Source organism: Rhinopithecus roxellana, chromosome 11 (assembly GCF_007565055.1).
Source record: "Rhinopithecus roxellana isolate Shanxi Qingling chromosome 11, ASM756505v1, whole genome shotgun sequence".
Lineage (NCBI taxonomy): Eukaryota > Metazoa > Chordata > Mammalia > Primates > Cercopithecidae > Rhinopithecus > Rhinopithecus roxellana.
Genome location: NC_044559.1, coordinates 73133158 through 73148974, shown reverse-complemented (window position 1 = coordinate 73148974; position 15817 = coordinate 73133158). Strand labels below are relative to the sequence as shown.

General features: G+C 44.9%; 2 protein-coding genes and 1 non-coding gene across 10 annotated transcripts in view; all 3 read right to left on the bottom strand.

The window, feature by feature from the left end:
* CHUK (component of inhibitor of nuclear factor kappa B kinase complex) overlaps nt 1-1680 on the bottom strand; it is a 44702-nt gene extending 43022 nt beyond the window's left edge. The window contains exon 1 of one of the 3 annotated variants that reach the window (XR_004059965.1): nt 1494-1613. Coding sequence is in view for 2 of the 3 variants with exons in the window: in XM_010356085.2 (XP_010354387.1) it covers nt 1494-1598 (105 nt within the window). In the remaining variant the exon portion in view is untranslated. Of the gene's footprint in view, nt 1-1493 lie in introns of all 3 variants that reach the window. The other 2 variants (XM_010356085.2, XM_010356087.2) reach the window with 2 other exon arrangements.
* A 3582-nt stretch (nt 1681-5262) lies between these two features.
* CWF19L1 (CWF19 like cell cycle control factor 1) overlaps nt 5263-15817 on the bottom strand; it is a 36884-nt gene continuing 26329 nt past the window's right edge. For 5 of the 6 annotated variants that reach the window (XM_030940193.1, XM_030940196.1, XM_010356088.2 and 2 more), the window contains exons 11-14: nt 10692-10901; nt 9508-9627; nt 8361-8458; nt 5263-6063 (exon numbers count right to left, since the gene is read on the bottom strand). In XM_030940193.1, the coding sequence (XP_030796053.1) occupies nt 5919-6063; nt 8361-8458; nt 9508-9627; nt 10692-10901 (573 nt within the window). In that variant the 3' untranslated portion in view covers nt 5263-5918. The remainder of the gene's footprint in view (nt 6064-8360; nt 8459-9507; nt 9628-10691; nt 10902-15817) is intronic. The other variant, XM_010356089.2, reaches the window with a different exon arrangement.
* On the bottom strand, nt 9814-9960 carry LOC115900593. The gene has a single exon (XR_004060264.1). It is a non-coding gene; the product is annotated as a small nucleolar RNA SNORA12 (small nucleolar RNA).

Sequence of the window (15817 nt, the reverse complement as noted above, 5' to 3'; positions counted from 1 at the left end):
TCTTGTCCCACATGTTGTTCCACTCAAATTTATCCTCCACAAAACCAATTTCCTAGAACAACACTTTTAATCTTGACATTTCCTTGTTTAAGGCCAATTAATGAGGAGCATTATGATCATAGCAGCAGCAACAACAAACTAGCAGCAGGTGCTAACAGTTGAGGGCTTTCACGGGTCAGGTACTGTATTTAGCTTTACATACATTATTATTTTATTTAACTCTCAAACCCATGATGCATGCAAGTATCATACTATACCTATTTTACAGGGAACAAAACAAAGCCTGTATTACAGGAAGTGTTAGTCCAGGGTCTATTTACCTAAAATGTCCTTTAGGAAAGCATGAACCTCTCAAATGGCAATGCATGGTTGCGTGGATGTGCATCTGTGAATTTTTCTGGGGAAAGGGTTCATAGCTTTTATTATCATTTTTTATATCAAAAAATACATGTCCCAGGCCGACGCAGTGGCTCACGCCTATAATCCCTGCACTTTGGGAGGCTGAGACAGGTGGATCAGCTGAGGTCAGGAGTTCGAGACCAGCCTGGCCAACATGGTGAAACCCTGTCTCTACTAAAAATACAAAAAAATTAGCCAGGCGTGGTGGCGGGCGCCTGTAATCCCAGCTACTCAGGAGGCTGAGGCAGGAGAATCGCTTGAACCCGGGACAAGGAGGCTACAGTGAGCCACGATCGCGCCACTACATTCCAGCCTGGGCAACAGAGTGAGACTCCGTCTCGAAAACAAAAACAAACAAACACACAAACATGACCCAAATATTATTTTTTAACTGCTGCTACAATGGTTAAACATTCTCTATTAAATCAAAGTAAAATTATTGAGTCTGATGTTAACTGTCCTCCACCGACTGCAGCGCCTCCCATCTCCAATCTATTAATATCGCCTTCCGTTTGAAGCCATGATCTGCACCAACTTACCCTCATACTGTCCCGACCTGGAATACATCCCCAATTCCAAAGCCCATCCATGTTTCCAAAGGTTTAACTCTGGACCCATCATGAAGCCTTCCTTGTCTACTGCAGTCCCCACTGATATCACACGGCCTCCAAGCGCGCGCGCGCACACACACACACGGACCCACACACACGGACGCACACATTCCAACAGGCAGTCTCCTTCAACCCTCTTCTCACACATTCGTGCTCGCACATACACACTGTGACGTGCATCTGCCTCACACACCCTGACAGTCTACATTCACAGAGACACACACGCACAGTCACACTCACTAAACACCTGGTCACAGCCTGACAGTCATACCCAAGTTCCCCGCAACAGCTCTATCTATGCCCAGTACCTCAGATACAACTTTGGACACACAGGCAGAGTATCTTTCTCTCTCATACACACACACAAGCCCACTGGCCCACAAACACGGCCCAAGGTCCCACCAACCATCTATCCCACACTGTCAGCTCTGTGTTCCACAGACGCTCAAAACCACCGCCGCTCCCTCTCGCGCCCCGCCTCACCCGATGCTGGTACAGACAGACGTTCCCGAAGCCGCCGGTGCCCAACCGCTCCCGCATCTCCCAGGGCCCGCCCGCGCCCGGCCGCAGCCCCGGGGGCCGCTCCATGGGGCGGGAGGGAAAGCGGCCTCAGGCTCCGCCGTTGTTCCAAGGCCGGTTCCGGACCGCCGATGCTCTCGCGTCTGCCTTCTCGCGAGAAGGAATGCGTCACTTCCGGTAACCGCTGTGAGCCCTGCCCTTCCCTAAGTTTTCCCAGGGCGCTGCGGGAGCCCTGCCGGCCAAGGGCTGGGGAAACGAACAGGTACTCGGTCTGCTCTCTATGTCCCCTAGGTATTTTCCGGGAGGGCTGAACGGAACCACAATGTTTTTCTAGTCTTGGAAAACATAAGATCTCTCCAACCTCACATTCCCATCAAATCAACTTTTCAAAGCAGTCCAGTCTCTCCTGTATTAAATATATATATATTTTTTAATTAAGATGGGGTCTCGCTTCGTTGCCCAGGCTGGAGTGCAGTGGCATGATCACGGCTTACTGCTGCCTCGACCTCCCGGAATTGAGCGATCTTCCCATCTCCCGAGTAGCTGGGATTGCAGGAGCGCACCACCTCGCTTGGCTTTTTTTTTTTTTTTTTTTTTTTTTTTTGTAGAGACATGGTCTTGCTACGTTGCCCACGCTGGTCCCGAACTCCTGGCCTCAAGCAGTCCTCCCACCTCGGCAACCCAAAGTTCTGGGATTATAGACGTGAGCCACCACGCCCGGCAATTAGTTTTTTCTAAACTTCACATTGTCTCCACTCCTGTCTACACCTTTCTTCAGATCCCTGCCATCTATCCTCCAACTCCACCACCCGCTGTTCCGGCACGCTAAAGACCACCAATGATTTAAAGGCTGCGGAATCGGTAAAATACTACACCAGCAGGCCCACTAATGAATTAGCCTTATTGTTCACTGACTTCCCAATACACCTGCTCCATGATATCCCCCGTCATCCCAAATGACTCAATGATGTGACGCTATTCCGGAGTGAAGAATGTTTCTCGGGATTTCGGGAACTTTTTTCCTAGATGCCTCACAGAGCTTGCTGTCCGGCAGTTATGGCTCTGCCAGCACAGCAGTTCATTGTGAGAAGTGTTTCTAATGGGTGCTGCAGGGCTGCAGAGGCAAGCTTTGGGAATGCTGTTGGTGCAGCAAGTGCCTCCGGGTGGCGGATTGCCATAGCACAGGGAAACCAGCTCCTGGTCTTCCATTTCAGAGGCTCATACTTTCACTGTACCTGGGGAATCTCAATACTCCAAATAAAGGAGTCAGCATGGAATCAAATTCTTGAGAAATGTGATGCTGCAGCCAGAATGTTGAGCACTGCATGATACAGACCAAGTCGATGTTGTAGGTCATTAGTAACATGTGGTATGGGAGGTTCTGGTTTCTATAAGTGCATGGTTTCCATGGACTTGGAGATGATGGTGCCTCTGAGGGCATGTCATTTAAAGCTGGGCAGACCGCACAGAGAATTGTGGTACAGATTGTTATAACAGTATGAAGCCCTCTCATTTGCTGTATGTACAGCATGGCCAGTGCTAGTGTGCTCAATTTCCATAGGTGGGGCTGTAATCTCATAATTCCCACTCAAACGAGGAAGGGATGCTGAGGACCCAGGGATACTGATGATTGGGTTGACCTGGAAGTGGCCATCTTTGTGGAAACTAGGTTGGTTGCCTTTGTTAACTTTTTAAATGCCCCCATTCCCAGGGCCATGAGTAATTTATGAGTTGTTTTTTGTTGTTGAGACAAGAGTTTCACTCCTGTCACCCAGGCTGGAGTGCAATGGCGTGATCTCAGCTCACTGCAACCTCCACCGCCCGGGTTCAAGCAATTCTACTGCCTCAGCCTCCCGAGTAGCTGGCATTACAGGCACGTGCCACCATGCCCGGCTAATTTTTTCTATTTTAGTAGAGACAGGGTTTCACCATGTTGGTTAAGCTGCTCTCCAACTCCTGATCTCAGTCTCCCAAAGTGCTGTGATTACAGGCGTGAGCCACCTCGCCCAGCCTTCAATTTTTTTAAAAAGCCTAAGCCTGTTGACCCCAGGCTCCACAATCTTCAATTTTCTGAGTCTTCAGTTTTTATTCTTTTTCATGTGTAAAATAGAGGTAATACCTCACAGAGATTTTGTGAAGATTAAATGAAACAGTGTCTGGACCATAAGTGCCCAATATAAAGGTAAAAATATTTTTCTTTTTGCTCCTACTATGTAGTATTCTCTTTGCTCCTTCTCCATGTAAATGTTAGATCACTATTTTCAAGCCCACCTTAAATACTGGTATTTCTGGCCGGGCGCGGTGGCTCAAGCCTGTAATCCCAGCACTTTGGGAGGCCAAGACGGGTGGATCATGAGGTCAGGAGATCGAGACCATCCTGGCTAACACAGTGAAACCCCGTCTCTACTAAAAATACAAAAAATTTGCCGGGCGTGGTGGTGGGCACCTGTAGTCCCAGCTACTCGGGAGGCTGAGGCAGGAGAATGGCATAAACCTGGGAGGCAAAGCTTGCAGTGAGCTGAGATCCGGCCACTGCACTCCAGCCTGGGTGACAGAGCGAGACTCTGTCTCCAAAAACAAAAAAAAAAAAAAAAAAAAAACTGATATTTCTTAGGTAATCATCTTCAGCTCAGGACTGTTATTTACCCTATCTTAATTTCACCTATGGCCTATACCCTGATGATCCCCAAAGCCCTGTAACCAACCCAGGTACCAATGAGTTTAGAACTGCCCAGCAGCAAAAAAGACACACATTAGATATATTAAGCACATAAAACAACAATATCCAAAGCAGAATTTATCTCTTTTTTTTTTTAATCTGTCCTTTCTCTTCCCCATTAAACTGTAATCTCTGGGACAACAGGGACCATATTGGTACATGACTATGGTCCTGGAGCTTAGAAAAATGCCTGGCACATAAGAGTTAAATATTTGAAGGACTAAATGGGCTGTTATCTATGAATCAGATGAATGCTTTAAGAGAAAAGTGGCAAAAGCCTTGGATCCCTTCTCCACTTTGGGTTGCTCAGGGAGAAACCACCCTGTGTGATTCTGGAGTAACCAGCTGGGCCTAAAGCTCTAGCCCCTCCAATTACACATACTACTTCATTTCAATGGTCATAGGCAACATGAACACAAGACACTTCTCAACCATGGAAAAACATCTGCATTTCATTTAGTAGTTTAAAGGTTTTTGAAAATGTTGATATACACAAGCTGTACTTGAAGCTGGATGACAGACATACTTTTATTCTTTTATTTTATTTTTGAGATGGAGTTTCGCTGTCACCCAGGCTGGAGTGCAATGGAGCAATCTCGGCTCACTGCAACCTCCACCTCCCAGATTCAAGCCATCCTCCTGCCTCAGCCTCCCGAGTGGCTGAGATTACAAGTGCCTGGCCCCACACCCAGCTAATTTTTGTAGTTTTAGTAAAGACGGGGTTTCACCATGTTGGCCAGGCTGGTCTCAAACTCCAGTCCTCGGGTGATCCACCTGCCTCGGCCTCCCAAAGTCCTGGGATTACAGGCATGAGCCACTGTGCCTGGCGACATGCTTTTAACATAGGAATTTTTTTTTTTTTTTTTTTTAGGCAGAGTCTCACTCTGTTACCAGGCTGGAGTGCAGTGGTGCGACCTTGGCTTACTGCAACCTCCGCCTCCCAGGTTCAAGCAATTGTCCTGCCTTAGCCTCCTGAGTAGCTGGGACTACAGATGCGCGCCACCACACCCAGCTGATTTTTGTATTGTTAGTAGAGACGGGGTTTCACCATGTTGGCCAGGATGGTCTCCATCTCTTGACCTTGTGATCTGCCCGCCTCAGCCTCCCAAAGTGCTGGGATTATAAGCGTGAGCCACCACGCCCAGCCTTAACATAGGATTTTCATCCTAGAATGACTTTTCCCCAAAAAGATTCAATCTTAGGCCTCTTGCTGCAGGCAAGTTCCATGGGACTGCACAAAAGACGCGGGGAAACAGTCCCCATGGGAGATTGTAGTTTCTTTAAAAATATGCTTCTAGGCCAGGAATGGTGGCTCATGCTTGTAATCCCAGCAGGTTAAGAAGCCAAGGCAGAGGATCCCTTGAGCCTAGGCATTACAGACCAGCCTGGGCAACACAGGGAGACCCCCGTCTCTACCCTCTACCCCAAAATTTAAAAAGTTTGCCAGGCATGGTAGCATGTGCCTGGTGGTCCCAGCTACTCAGGAGGCTGAGGTGGGAAGAACTCTAGAGCCCAGGAGTTTGAGGCTACAGTGAGCCACAATTGCGCCACTGCAGTCCTGCTTGGGTGACAGAGCGAGACCTTGTCTTGAAAAAAATTCTTTTAATTAAAAAAAAAACAAAAAGGCTTTACTACTTCCTATGAAGTTCATAAAAAGGTCTTCCCTTTGTTTAGTCATCCAGAGTAAAGTCATAGGGCTCAAAGTCTTTCCGGAAGCGGCGAGCCAGGGTCTCCTCGTCTTCCTTGCTGATCTGACACTGCCTCCAGTCAGACTTACCAGGAATATTAAGGATGGCTTCACTGGCCAGGACCTCCCTGCAGAAAGAGCACAAAGAAGTCAAAATGGAAACTAAAAGCCTGAGTTCTCCTCAACATCACCCAAAGAAGGTATGCAGATTTATCTGACTTTGCTCTCCTGCCCTGAGTGCCATCTCTGGCATACTGTTGATCAAATCATACCCATTTTAAATGACCGGCTCAGGTACTATTTATTTCTTGATCCTTCAAACCCCACTTGCTTCTCCCTCTCTTAAAAAACTCGGAACTATATTATTGGTACTTAGAGAAGCAACACCACATAGTAGAAAAAGGGCAGGCCCTGGTGTGAGAAAGATCAGAGACTGGATTCCATTTCCAGCTTTGCCGCTTGCTATCTATGATTCAGACAGATGATTTCATCTCTGAGTCTTGATTTCCTCACCTATGAAATGCAAATAAGAATACCCACTATACAGGGTTTTTGTGAGGTACAGAGATAACACAAAGTGCCATATTAACTGTGATTACAACCTGCCTTAAACTGTAGTTTTGTCACCTCAACTAGATATGAGTTTGCAGAGTCAGGAGCCTAGTCATACCCACTCTGATTTAAAACTCCTCTGCCTCTCCTTCTAGGGGACTCAGGCCCACATAACAGCAGCATAAGCCCAATATCAACAAAACAACTTATCTTGGTTCTTAGGACTAAAGAATAACTACATACAGACACACACACACAAGCTGCCTTCTAATTGTCATTGCTTTATATTTTTATTTTTATTTATTTTGATATATTAGAAATAATTCTATTACCCATTTATGTGGTTCATTTTCCACTTTGAAGTTACAATAAATAGAAGAGTTAGAAACAAATCAGGAATGCTCTAAAAGTCAAAGAACCTACGCTCTTTTCAATAGGCAAACTTTGAGCCTATTTCAAATGTAAAAGGAAAATAGAACTACCTTTCTTGTACAGCTGAAAAAAATGCCATTTCAAATTATTTTGGTAACTATAAAATGCTATATAACTATAAATTAGTATCTTGATAATTACTCAATATTGAAAATACAACTATCATAAGCACAAAACCATTCAGAGAATCTCCTTTTTGTGTGCTTTATACACCTATGTGTATCTGCAATCATGTGCTTATGTTGTCAATGTTCATAACCGCATCTGTTGCTGAGGCAACAACAAAAAATCATGTCAGATGTCTGAAGCTCGTAACACACTTGTTCCCATTTATCTTTCTGAAAAATGCAGACAACTACATTTACTGGACTTATCTAAGGGGGCAGTCTCTTAGAGGCTTTCTGAATTAGTCCAAGACAGGTTTAAGGCTCACTCAAAGCCCATTGTTAACTAGAGGGGAAGAAATAGCTGCAAATCACAGACACCAGCATCAGATACTCTCTTCTACACACTTTCCACTCCCCTTCAAACCGTATCTTCTTGTCAGCAACTTCCCATCTTCAATCTTTGCCTAAGTTATGTCACTCCCTCTATGGTTTTGCAGTCATGTTTTGCCTGATACGAGGAAAGGAACTGAAGCCTCCTCCAGGCCTTTACCATACTGTAGAACACTGAGGTTAAGATCTCAAGTTTTGAGGTCCAACAGGCCTGCATTTGAACCTACCACTGAGTGACTACGGACAAGTTACCTAACCTCTCTACAGCCTGCTATCCAGTGGGGTAACCATAAGCCAGGTATGGCTATTTAAATTTAAATTCTAATTAATTAAATAAAATCAAAAATTTAGTTCGTCAGTCACATTAGCCATATTTCAGCACTCAGCGGCCACAAGTGGCTAGTCACTACTGCATTGGACAGTGCATATATTTGAGCATTTCCATCGTTGTGAAAAGTCTGCTGGGCACTACTTTAGAGCCTCATTCTCCACACTGGTAAATCGGGATGACAGTACCTACCTTACAGAGTTGTGAAGATTAAATGAGTCATGTATGTGTAAAGTTCTTGGCACAGTTCTTGGCACAGAGTATGTGCTCAATTAAAGTTCCCTAGCACTTCTGGCTAGAATGTCCTCACCCCAATCTTTGCCCTCTAAATATGACTCTCAGGTTCAACTTTGCCACTTTCCTGAAGGTTTTCACCAAGTAGAAATGAGCTGTCCCTTTTCTGAATTTCTACAGCACATTGTTCTCCAAAACTGTCATGGTACTCTTCACATTCTACATTACATTACTGTCATATACGTAAACATCTGCCCTAAGACCATGGGTCCTTTGGGGCAAGGACTGTTTACAATTTAGCTTTTTATTAATTGTCCCATGTACCCACCACTTTGTTCATACAAAGTCTAGTGAAAATACATTGAAAAGAAGAAAAACATACCTTCCAAACTGCAAAGGAAAATTCTTTTTAATTCTGTGGAAAAGCTTTTCTCCTGTGTCAAGTTCAACATAAAAATATGCTGTTCCTGGCTGTGCAATCTAAAGTAAACAGAGTTGTATGAGGATGTCCAATAATGCTTTAAAAAATCGATAATCCTAGTTTATCTCTAGGCAAAGAATTCAGTCTAAATGCACAAGAAAAAAGATGTGTATGTTGCTACAGATCCCAAGCCACTTAGTGGAACTAGGGCTTAAAAAGCCTAACTGGAAGATACTACCAATATCCTCCCAGTGGCATCCATCCTTCTAAGTTCCTACCTTAGGAAATTCTAATTTCCTGCTCTTCCCAGGAAAGCACTAAACTTTGGAGTAATGCCCTCTTCATCTCCAGTCTAGTCAATACCCAGTACTCTAGTTCCAAATTGTCCACTGCCTCTTTTGTCTTTTATTTGAGACAGGGTTTTGCTATGTTGCCCAGGCTGAAGTCCAGTGATGCAATCACACCTCACTGCATCCTCAAACTCCTAGGCTCAAGTGATCCTCCTGACTCTCAGCCTCCCGAGTAGCTAAGACTACAGGCACGTGCCACCATGCACTGCTTATTTTTAAATTTTTTGTAGAGACAAAGTGTCTCACTTTGTTGCCCAGGCTGGTATTGAACTCCTGGCTTCAAGTGCTCCTCCCGCCTCGGGATTACAGGTGTGAGCCACCATGCCCAACCCATTGCCTATGTAATAACATTTTTGGAATGCCTTGATAGCACCTTAGGCTCAACATGTCAAAAACCAGATCTTGCCGGGCATGGGTGGCTCATGTCTGTAACACCAGCACTTTGGGAGGCTGAGGCAGGCAGGTCACAAGGTCAGGAGTTCAAGACCAGCCGGACCAATATGGTGAAACCCCATCTCTACTGAAAATACAAAAAGTAGCCACATATGGTGGCACATGCCTGTAGTCCCAACAACTAGGGAGGCTGAGGCGGGAGAATCACTTGAACCTGGAAGGTGGAGGTTGCAGTGAGCCACGATTGTGCCACTGCACTCCAACCTGGGCAACAGAGCGAGACTCTGTCTCAAAAACACAAAGAAACAACAACAACAGAAAAAACAGATCTTTCTTCTCCCCTGAATATCACCATCCCGTTTCACCTGCTTGATGTCAGAGTGCTCTGGGATTTCCAACAGCTCTATCTGCTGCTCCTGGGCCTGGGTAATGAAGGCATCTTTAATGTCATCAGTAGCACAGCAGCTGACTGGGACAGGAATGACCTGGGGGTTGGGGAGAAAGGAGAAATTCTTTGTGCAGGTCCCAGAGAAGTTGTGCCTGCACGGTCTCTGAGAAGTAGCAAATCCATCACAGGGGTAGAGAAACACCCCTCAGCACAGAATCTCCTCAGGCCAGACAAGCCTGTGTCAGCCGGTCTGTAAGGACTTAAACTTATGAGATAGCCTGCCACATGTGGGAGTCATTCTCTGATGCAGGAAAGGCTTAAGAGAGATATCTCTGTCACAAGCCTTTGCCATCTCCGATATTATATATGTGGCAGAGTTAGGCCCATTTGAAAACTTAACAAATGTGCCAAAAATAAAACCACCACAACTACAAATGATCTACAATCTGATTTTCTGAGCTGCTAGCCCCATGCAGGCTTTGAGACTATTTCCTGCCACTAAGTTTTCCCTTATGCTGGGCCTCCACACAAAATACTCACTTTCTTCCAAATTCTTATCCAACAAGCCGCACATCTTCTTTGGCACTTCCTTGGAACTTCCTCAACTACCCATTCCTTTTCTAAACAAAGAACTTACTATCTATGCTGTTTACATGTACTGACCACACACTTCCCTGTGAAGTCTCTGGGGTTACCACCAGATACGTTTTAAAAACTTTTTAAATGAACGTTATTTAAATAGTAATATAAAAATATTAAATACTTTAAATATTAAAGCTAAACATTATTTAAATTTTTTTTTTAAGATGGGAGTCTCGTTCTGTTGCCCAGGCTGGAGTGCAGTGGCACAATCTCGGCTCACTGCAACCTCCACCTCCCAGGTTCAAACGATTCTCCTGTCTCAGCCTCCAGAGTAGCTGGCATTACAGGCGCCCACCACCATGCCCAGCTAATTTTTTTGTATTTTTAGTAGAGACGGGGTTTCACCGTGTTCCCCAGGCTGGTCTCGAACTCCTGAGCTCAGGCAATCCAACCACCTTGGCCTCCCAAAGTGCTAAGATTACATGCATGAGCCACTTCGCCCGGCCTATTTAAATATTTATTTACCAATATGAAGGTCCCCATAGTGCCCTTCCAAGTTTCTATGAACAGATCACCTACCTGTAGCTGGAGGTGATGGCTCTTATAATTTCTCTCAAATACAACACACCGTTTCCCTCGACTCTTAAAGAACCGTCTCAGTGTGGCCTTATACTTCTCCACCTCTTCTACCACCTCTGCTGAAAGCTCCACCACTGACTGGTAGTGTCCAATGGGCAGGATGAGGACATGGTCATCAGATAAGCCTCCTTTGGCCAGGGCGAGGTAGCACTGAAGAAGCAGCACACAGAATTGAGACATCAGTACAGCATGTAGGATTCTCCAGGGAGAAAAGCCTATACAAACAGTGAGTCTTAGGATGTAGGGGAAGTACTTGAGGTTATTAATAAAAATTCTTTCTTTAAAAACTCTGATTTTAGAGATTGCAGCAACAATGTTCTCAAGTATCTGCTGAAGAATCAGATTAGACATAAAAAATTTCTATACAAGTAGCAAATGAACTAGGAGTAAATGAATTGGGAGAGGCACACAAACAGGCTTTTGGCTTCAAACACACTGAGCTGAGGGAGACCAGAACAAATCGCTGCGTTTTCCCTCCCAGGCTCCAAACTTGAAAACAGTTTTTCAGTTTTTATCACCCTGAACCACAAAAAGATACAAATTCTGATTTCAAAATGACCACTTGTGGCTGGGGTAGTGGCTCACGCCTGTAATCCCAACACTCTGAGAGGCCGAGGCAGGTGGACCGCCTGAGGTCAGAAATTCCAGACCAGGCTGAGCAATATGGTGAAACCTCATTTTGACTAAAAATACAAAAACTAGCCAGGCCTGTGATGGCATGTGCCTGCAGTCCCCCAGCTACTCGAGAGGCTGAGACAGGAGAACTGCTTGAACCCAAGAGGCAGAGGTTGCAGTGAGCCAAGATCGTGCCACTATACTCCAGCCTGGGTGAGAGTGAGACTCCGTCCCAAAAAAAAAAGAAAATGATCACTTTCTGCCTCCCCAGTAGCTTTCATTCCCACCCCCCACCCTCAAATATACTTACTCCTTGGGCTCACAAAAAAGGCTAAGATGGCATGCTTAGTATCTATTGTTCCTAAGCCTTAAGCTGCTGACTAAACTCTACAAAACAAAAGCAAACATACAACCTAATGGGGTAGAAGGAAAGTAAAACCTCAAACTCAGATGCATCCAAAGAGGCAGAAAAGAATGGTTTCCAACAATGGATGTCAGCCTTTAATGGCAACTAAAAATATTTCTGTAAAAACCAAAACATGCAAGAATGTTCTACCACTCAGATATTTTCTGATGGGAAGATGCCATGAGTGAGCACAGAAGGGCCCACTGAGTAGCAGTATAGGCAAACATAGATATGTTAGAAAACAATTATTCAGACTGGGCGCACTGGCTCATGCCTGTAATCCCAGCACTTTGGGAGGCCGAGGCAAGTGGATCGTGAGGTCAGGAGTTCAAGACCAGCCTGGCCAACAAGGTGAAACCCCATCTCTACTAAAAATACAAAAATTAGCTGGGCATGGTGGCGCACGCCTATAATCCCAGCTACTTGGGAGGCTGAGGCAGGTGAATTGCTTGAACCTGGAAGATGGAGGTTACAATGAGCCGAGATCGTGCCGCTGCACTCCAGCCTGGATGACAGAGCAAGACTCTGTCTCGGGAAAAAAAAAAAAAAAAAAAAAAAAACTTTATCCCAAGTATACTCTTAGTGTGGTGGGCTCAAAGTTAAGGCTGAAGGAGGGAATAATTTCTCATCTAAATAAGAAAGTCCAATAGAATGACAGGATATGTATTGGAAAGATACTAAAGCATGATTGTCCTTGATTGGTTTGGCAGAGAGGACTGGGCATGTTGACAAACTTAATTTGCCAGATGACTAAAGTTGATGAAAACCTCATAGGCACTAAAAATTTTTTTTATTTTTATAATAACCACTTTATATTGTATTTGTTTAAAAGGTTACTCTAGGCCGGGCGCGGTGGCTCAAGCCTGTAATCCCAGCACTTTGGGAGGCCGAGACGGGCGGATCACGAGGTCAGGAGATCGAAACCATCCTGGCTAACACGGTGAAACCCCGTCTCTACTAAAAATACAAAAAACTAGCCGGGCGAGGTGGCGGCGCCTGTAGTCCCAGCTACTCGGGAGGCTGAGGCAGGAGAATGGCGGGAACCCGGGAGCCGGAGCTTGCAGTGAGCTGAGATCTGGCCACTGCACTCCAGCCTGGGTGACAGAGCGAGACTCCGTCTCAAAAAAAAAAAAAAAAAAAGAAAATAAAAGATTACTCTAGACGCCTGAGTCTTCTAGCTTTTTTTGTCAGAAGGTCACTGCCATAAACATCAGCTTTTCTATGATGATATGCATTCTTTAGGTAATGATGTCTAAACTAAATAGCTCCTCCGCACCATCTCTAATCCTGTACTTGCAATTTTTGTGAATAGTTTCACACTTGCCTAATCTCCTCTCTCTTTCAAAATCTCACCTTCTAATCTGTTCTGTACTAGAATTATCTCTAACCATGTATAAATAGGACCTGAATAAATGGTTCTCCCCATAAGTAAAATGCATTGATTTTGCAATAATTTTTTAGACTGTCAGCAGCCCTTCCCCCTTTTAATCTGTGGCTATGGACCATCAGCACAATTCTATGTACTACCTTTGAGGAAGGCATGGCAAACAGAAAGCCAGGGAAAAAAAATTTAACAAACAAAAAAAGGCAATCAAAAAGAAAAGTTGCAGGGAAGAGATCCCAAACCCTTCCCCAGACACCCAAAGGTCATTACAGGTTTGTAAACAGTTTCTACCTAAGGACAGTGTAGGCTTGAGGCTGAAATATTCATGTGGCCTACTTGGGATGTTGGGTTGGCCCACAAACAAGACCTTTTTCCCCTCTAGTTTCAGGCCTAGATGAGAAGAAAACAGATTTCCTTGATTGTTGCCCAGGCCCACATCCTGAGTTAGATAACCTGGACAACAGAAAGATGAACAGAAAAGAAAAGTCACTTCTCACTGAGGCCTAGAGCAGCACTGAGTTATGTCACACATTCCAAATCTCTTATCTCCTGCGTGTGATCTTGAACCTACAGAAGCTTCCCAAACAGAAGGCAATTCAAAGCCTGCCTTACTATACAAATTGTGTGGGAGAGAAAAATGGCATAAACTAATCCAAAAAGGAAAAAAGATGCAAAAGAGATCATCCAAACAGGGCACTGCTGTAAAAGCTAGAGCTTCTCAAGTTTGCTCTTATTCCACCCAAGATGTCATCCAATAGGTTCTGTGGCTCAGTTGAGTCACAGGCTTTGACCCCATTAGTGCTCCCCCTAGAGATAGGAGTGTGCCACTAATTAAGACTTTTTTTTTGTTTTGTGACAAGAGTCTCGCTCTGTCCCCCAGGTTGAAGTGCCGTGGCACCATCTCGGCCTGCAACCTCCGCCTCCCAGGTTCAAGCAATTCTCTGCCTCAGCCTCCTGAGTAGCTGGAATTACAGGCACCCGCCACCACGCCCGGATAAATTTTGTATTTTTAGTAGAGACGGGGTTTCACGATCTTGGCCAGGTTGGTCGTGAACTCCTGACCTCGTGATCTACCCGCCTCAGCTTCCCAAAGTGCTGGGATTACAGGCGTGAGCCACCACACCCGGCCAAGACATTTTTTAAAATGTAAAAGACTGAGACTCTACAGGTGGAAACAACACAGGCAGAAGAGTAACCCCTTAAAGTACAAGATGAAATTGAAACTCTAGTCAGTCTATAGGAAGGAAGACACAAAAAAGGGTCCTCAGATTGTTAGGATAAGTTGAAAGGATCAACCCCAGAAACCAAAAGTTGAACAAATCAATGAGAAATGGATGACAGCACCTGTCTTCAGAAGCACTATACATTTAAGGAACTGTCTTAGTCCATCTTGTGTTGCTATAATAGAATACCAGACTGTAATTTATATGAATAGCAATCTATTTGGCTTGTGGTTCTGTAGACTGGGAAGTCCAAGTGCATAGCACTGACACCTGGCAATGGCCTTCGTGCTGCATCACCCCATGGCAGAAGGGCAAGTGAGGGTGAGAGTCAAGGAGCAAAAGGGGACCTGAACTCACTTTAACAAAGCCACTCTCATGATAACCCACTCCTGTGATAACATTAATCCACTCATGAGGGCAGAGTCCTCATGACCTAATCACCACTTATTAGGCCCCACCTCCCAAAACTGTCACAAAACAAAAACAGCTTGTAAATATTTTCCTCAGGAATCCTGGGGAACATCCAGTTCCAGTCATCAGTGACTACAGTGTTAAAAATTAAGCTTTCTGCATTCTAAATGAATGAAAAAGAACAATGGTCTATAGAAAACCCAGGGAAAAGAGAGTCGAAGACGGGTATTATTTAATATCTAATCCAGCCCTACACAAGCAAAAGTATCTGGGGAAATGTGAAGTAGAATGACTTTCCCATGAGACACACACATTCAAGCTTTCCACCACCTGAATAAAATCATACTCAAGACTGTCCCGTTCTCATAGTCTGATTCAATACTTACTAAACAACCTTATCATCATCTTGGGTTCCTAGATACTCACACCAGGAGTGTGAATATGGGTATTCCTGTCATTAGTAAGCTACACCCTCCACTACTAAGCAAAACTGAAATTTTATCTTCGACGTGATCAGTTACTGTGAATCAGTTTCCAGCATTACATAATTCTAGATAAAAATTAATAGACCGGGTGTGGCGGCTCACGCCTGTAATCCCAACACTTTGGGAGGCTGAGGTGGGCAGATCACCTGAGATCGGGAGTTTGAGGCCAGCGTGGCCAGCATGGTGAAACCCTGTCTCTACTAAAAATACAAAAATTGGCCGGGCATGATGGTAGGTGCCTGTAATCCCAGCTACTCGGGAAGCAAGTGCAAAATCACACACTGACTAGAGTAGCACATAACTGGCAATAGGCTACAACAAAAGAACACTAAACAGGGTGTCAGTAGCCCTAATTATAGCCCCAACTATGCCATTAGCGATGACCCTGGAAAATTTACCCTCCTAAGGTCAGCTTCTTCCGTGAAACAAAAAGACGAAGAGAGAGAATCACTTGAACCCGGGACGCAGAGGTTGCAGTAAGCTGAGATTGCGCCATTGCACTCCAGCCTGGGCAACAGAGCAAGACTCCATCTCAAAAATAT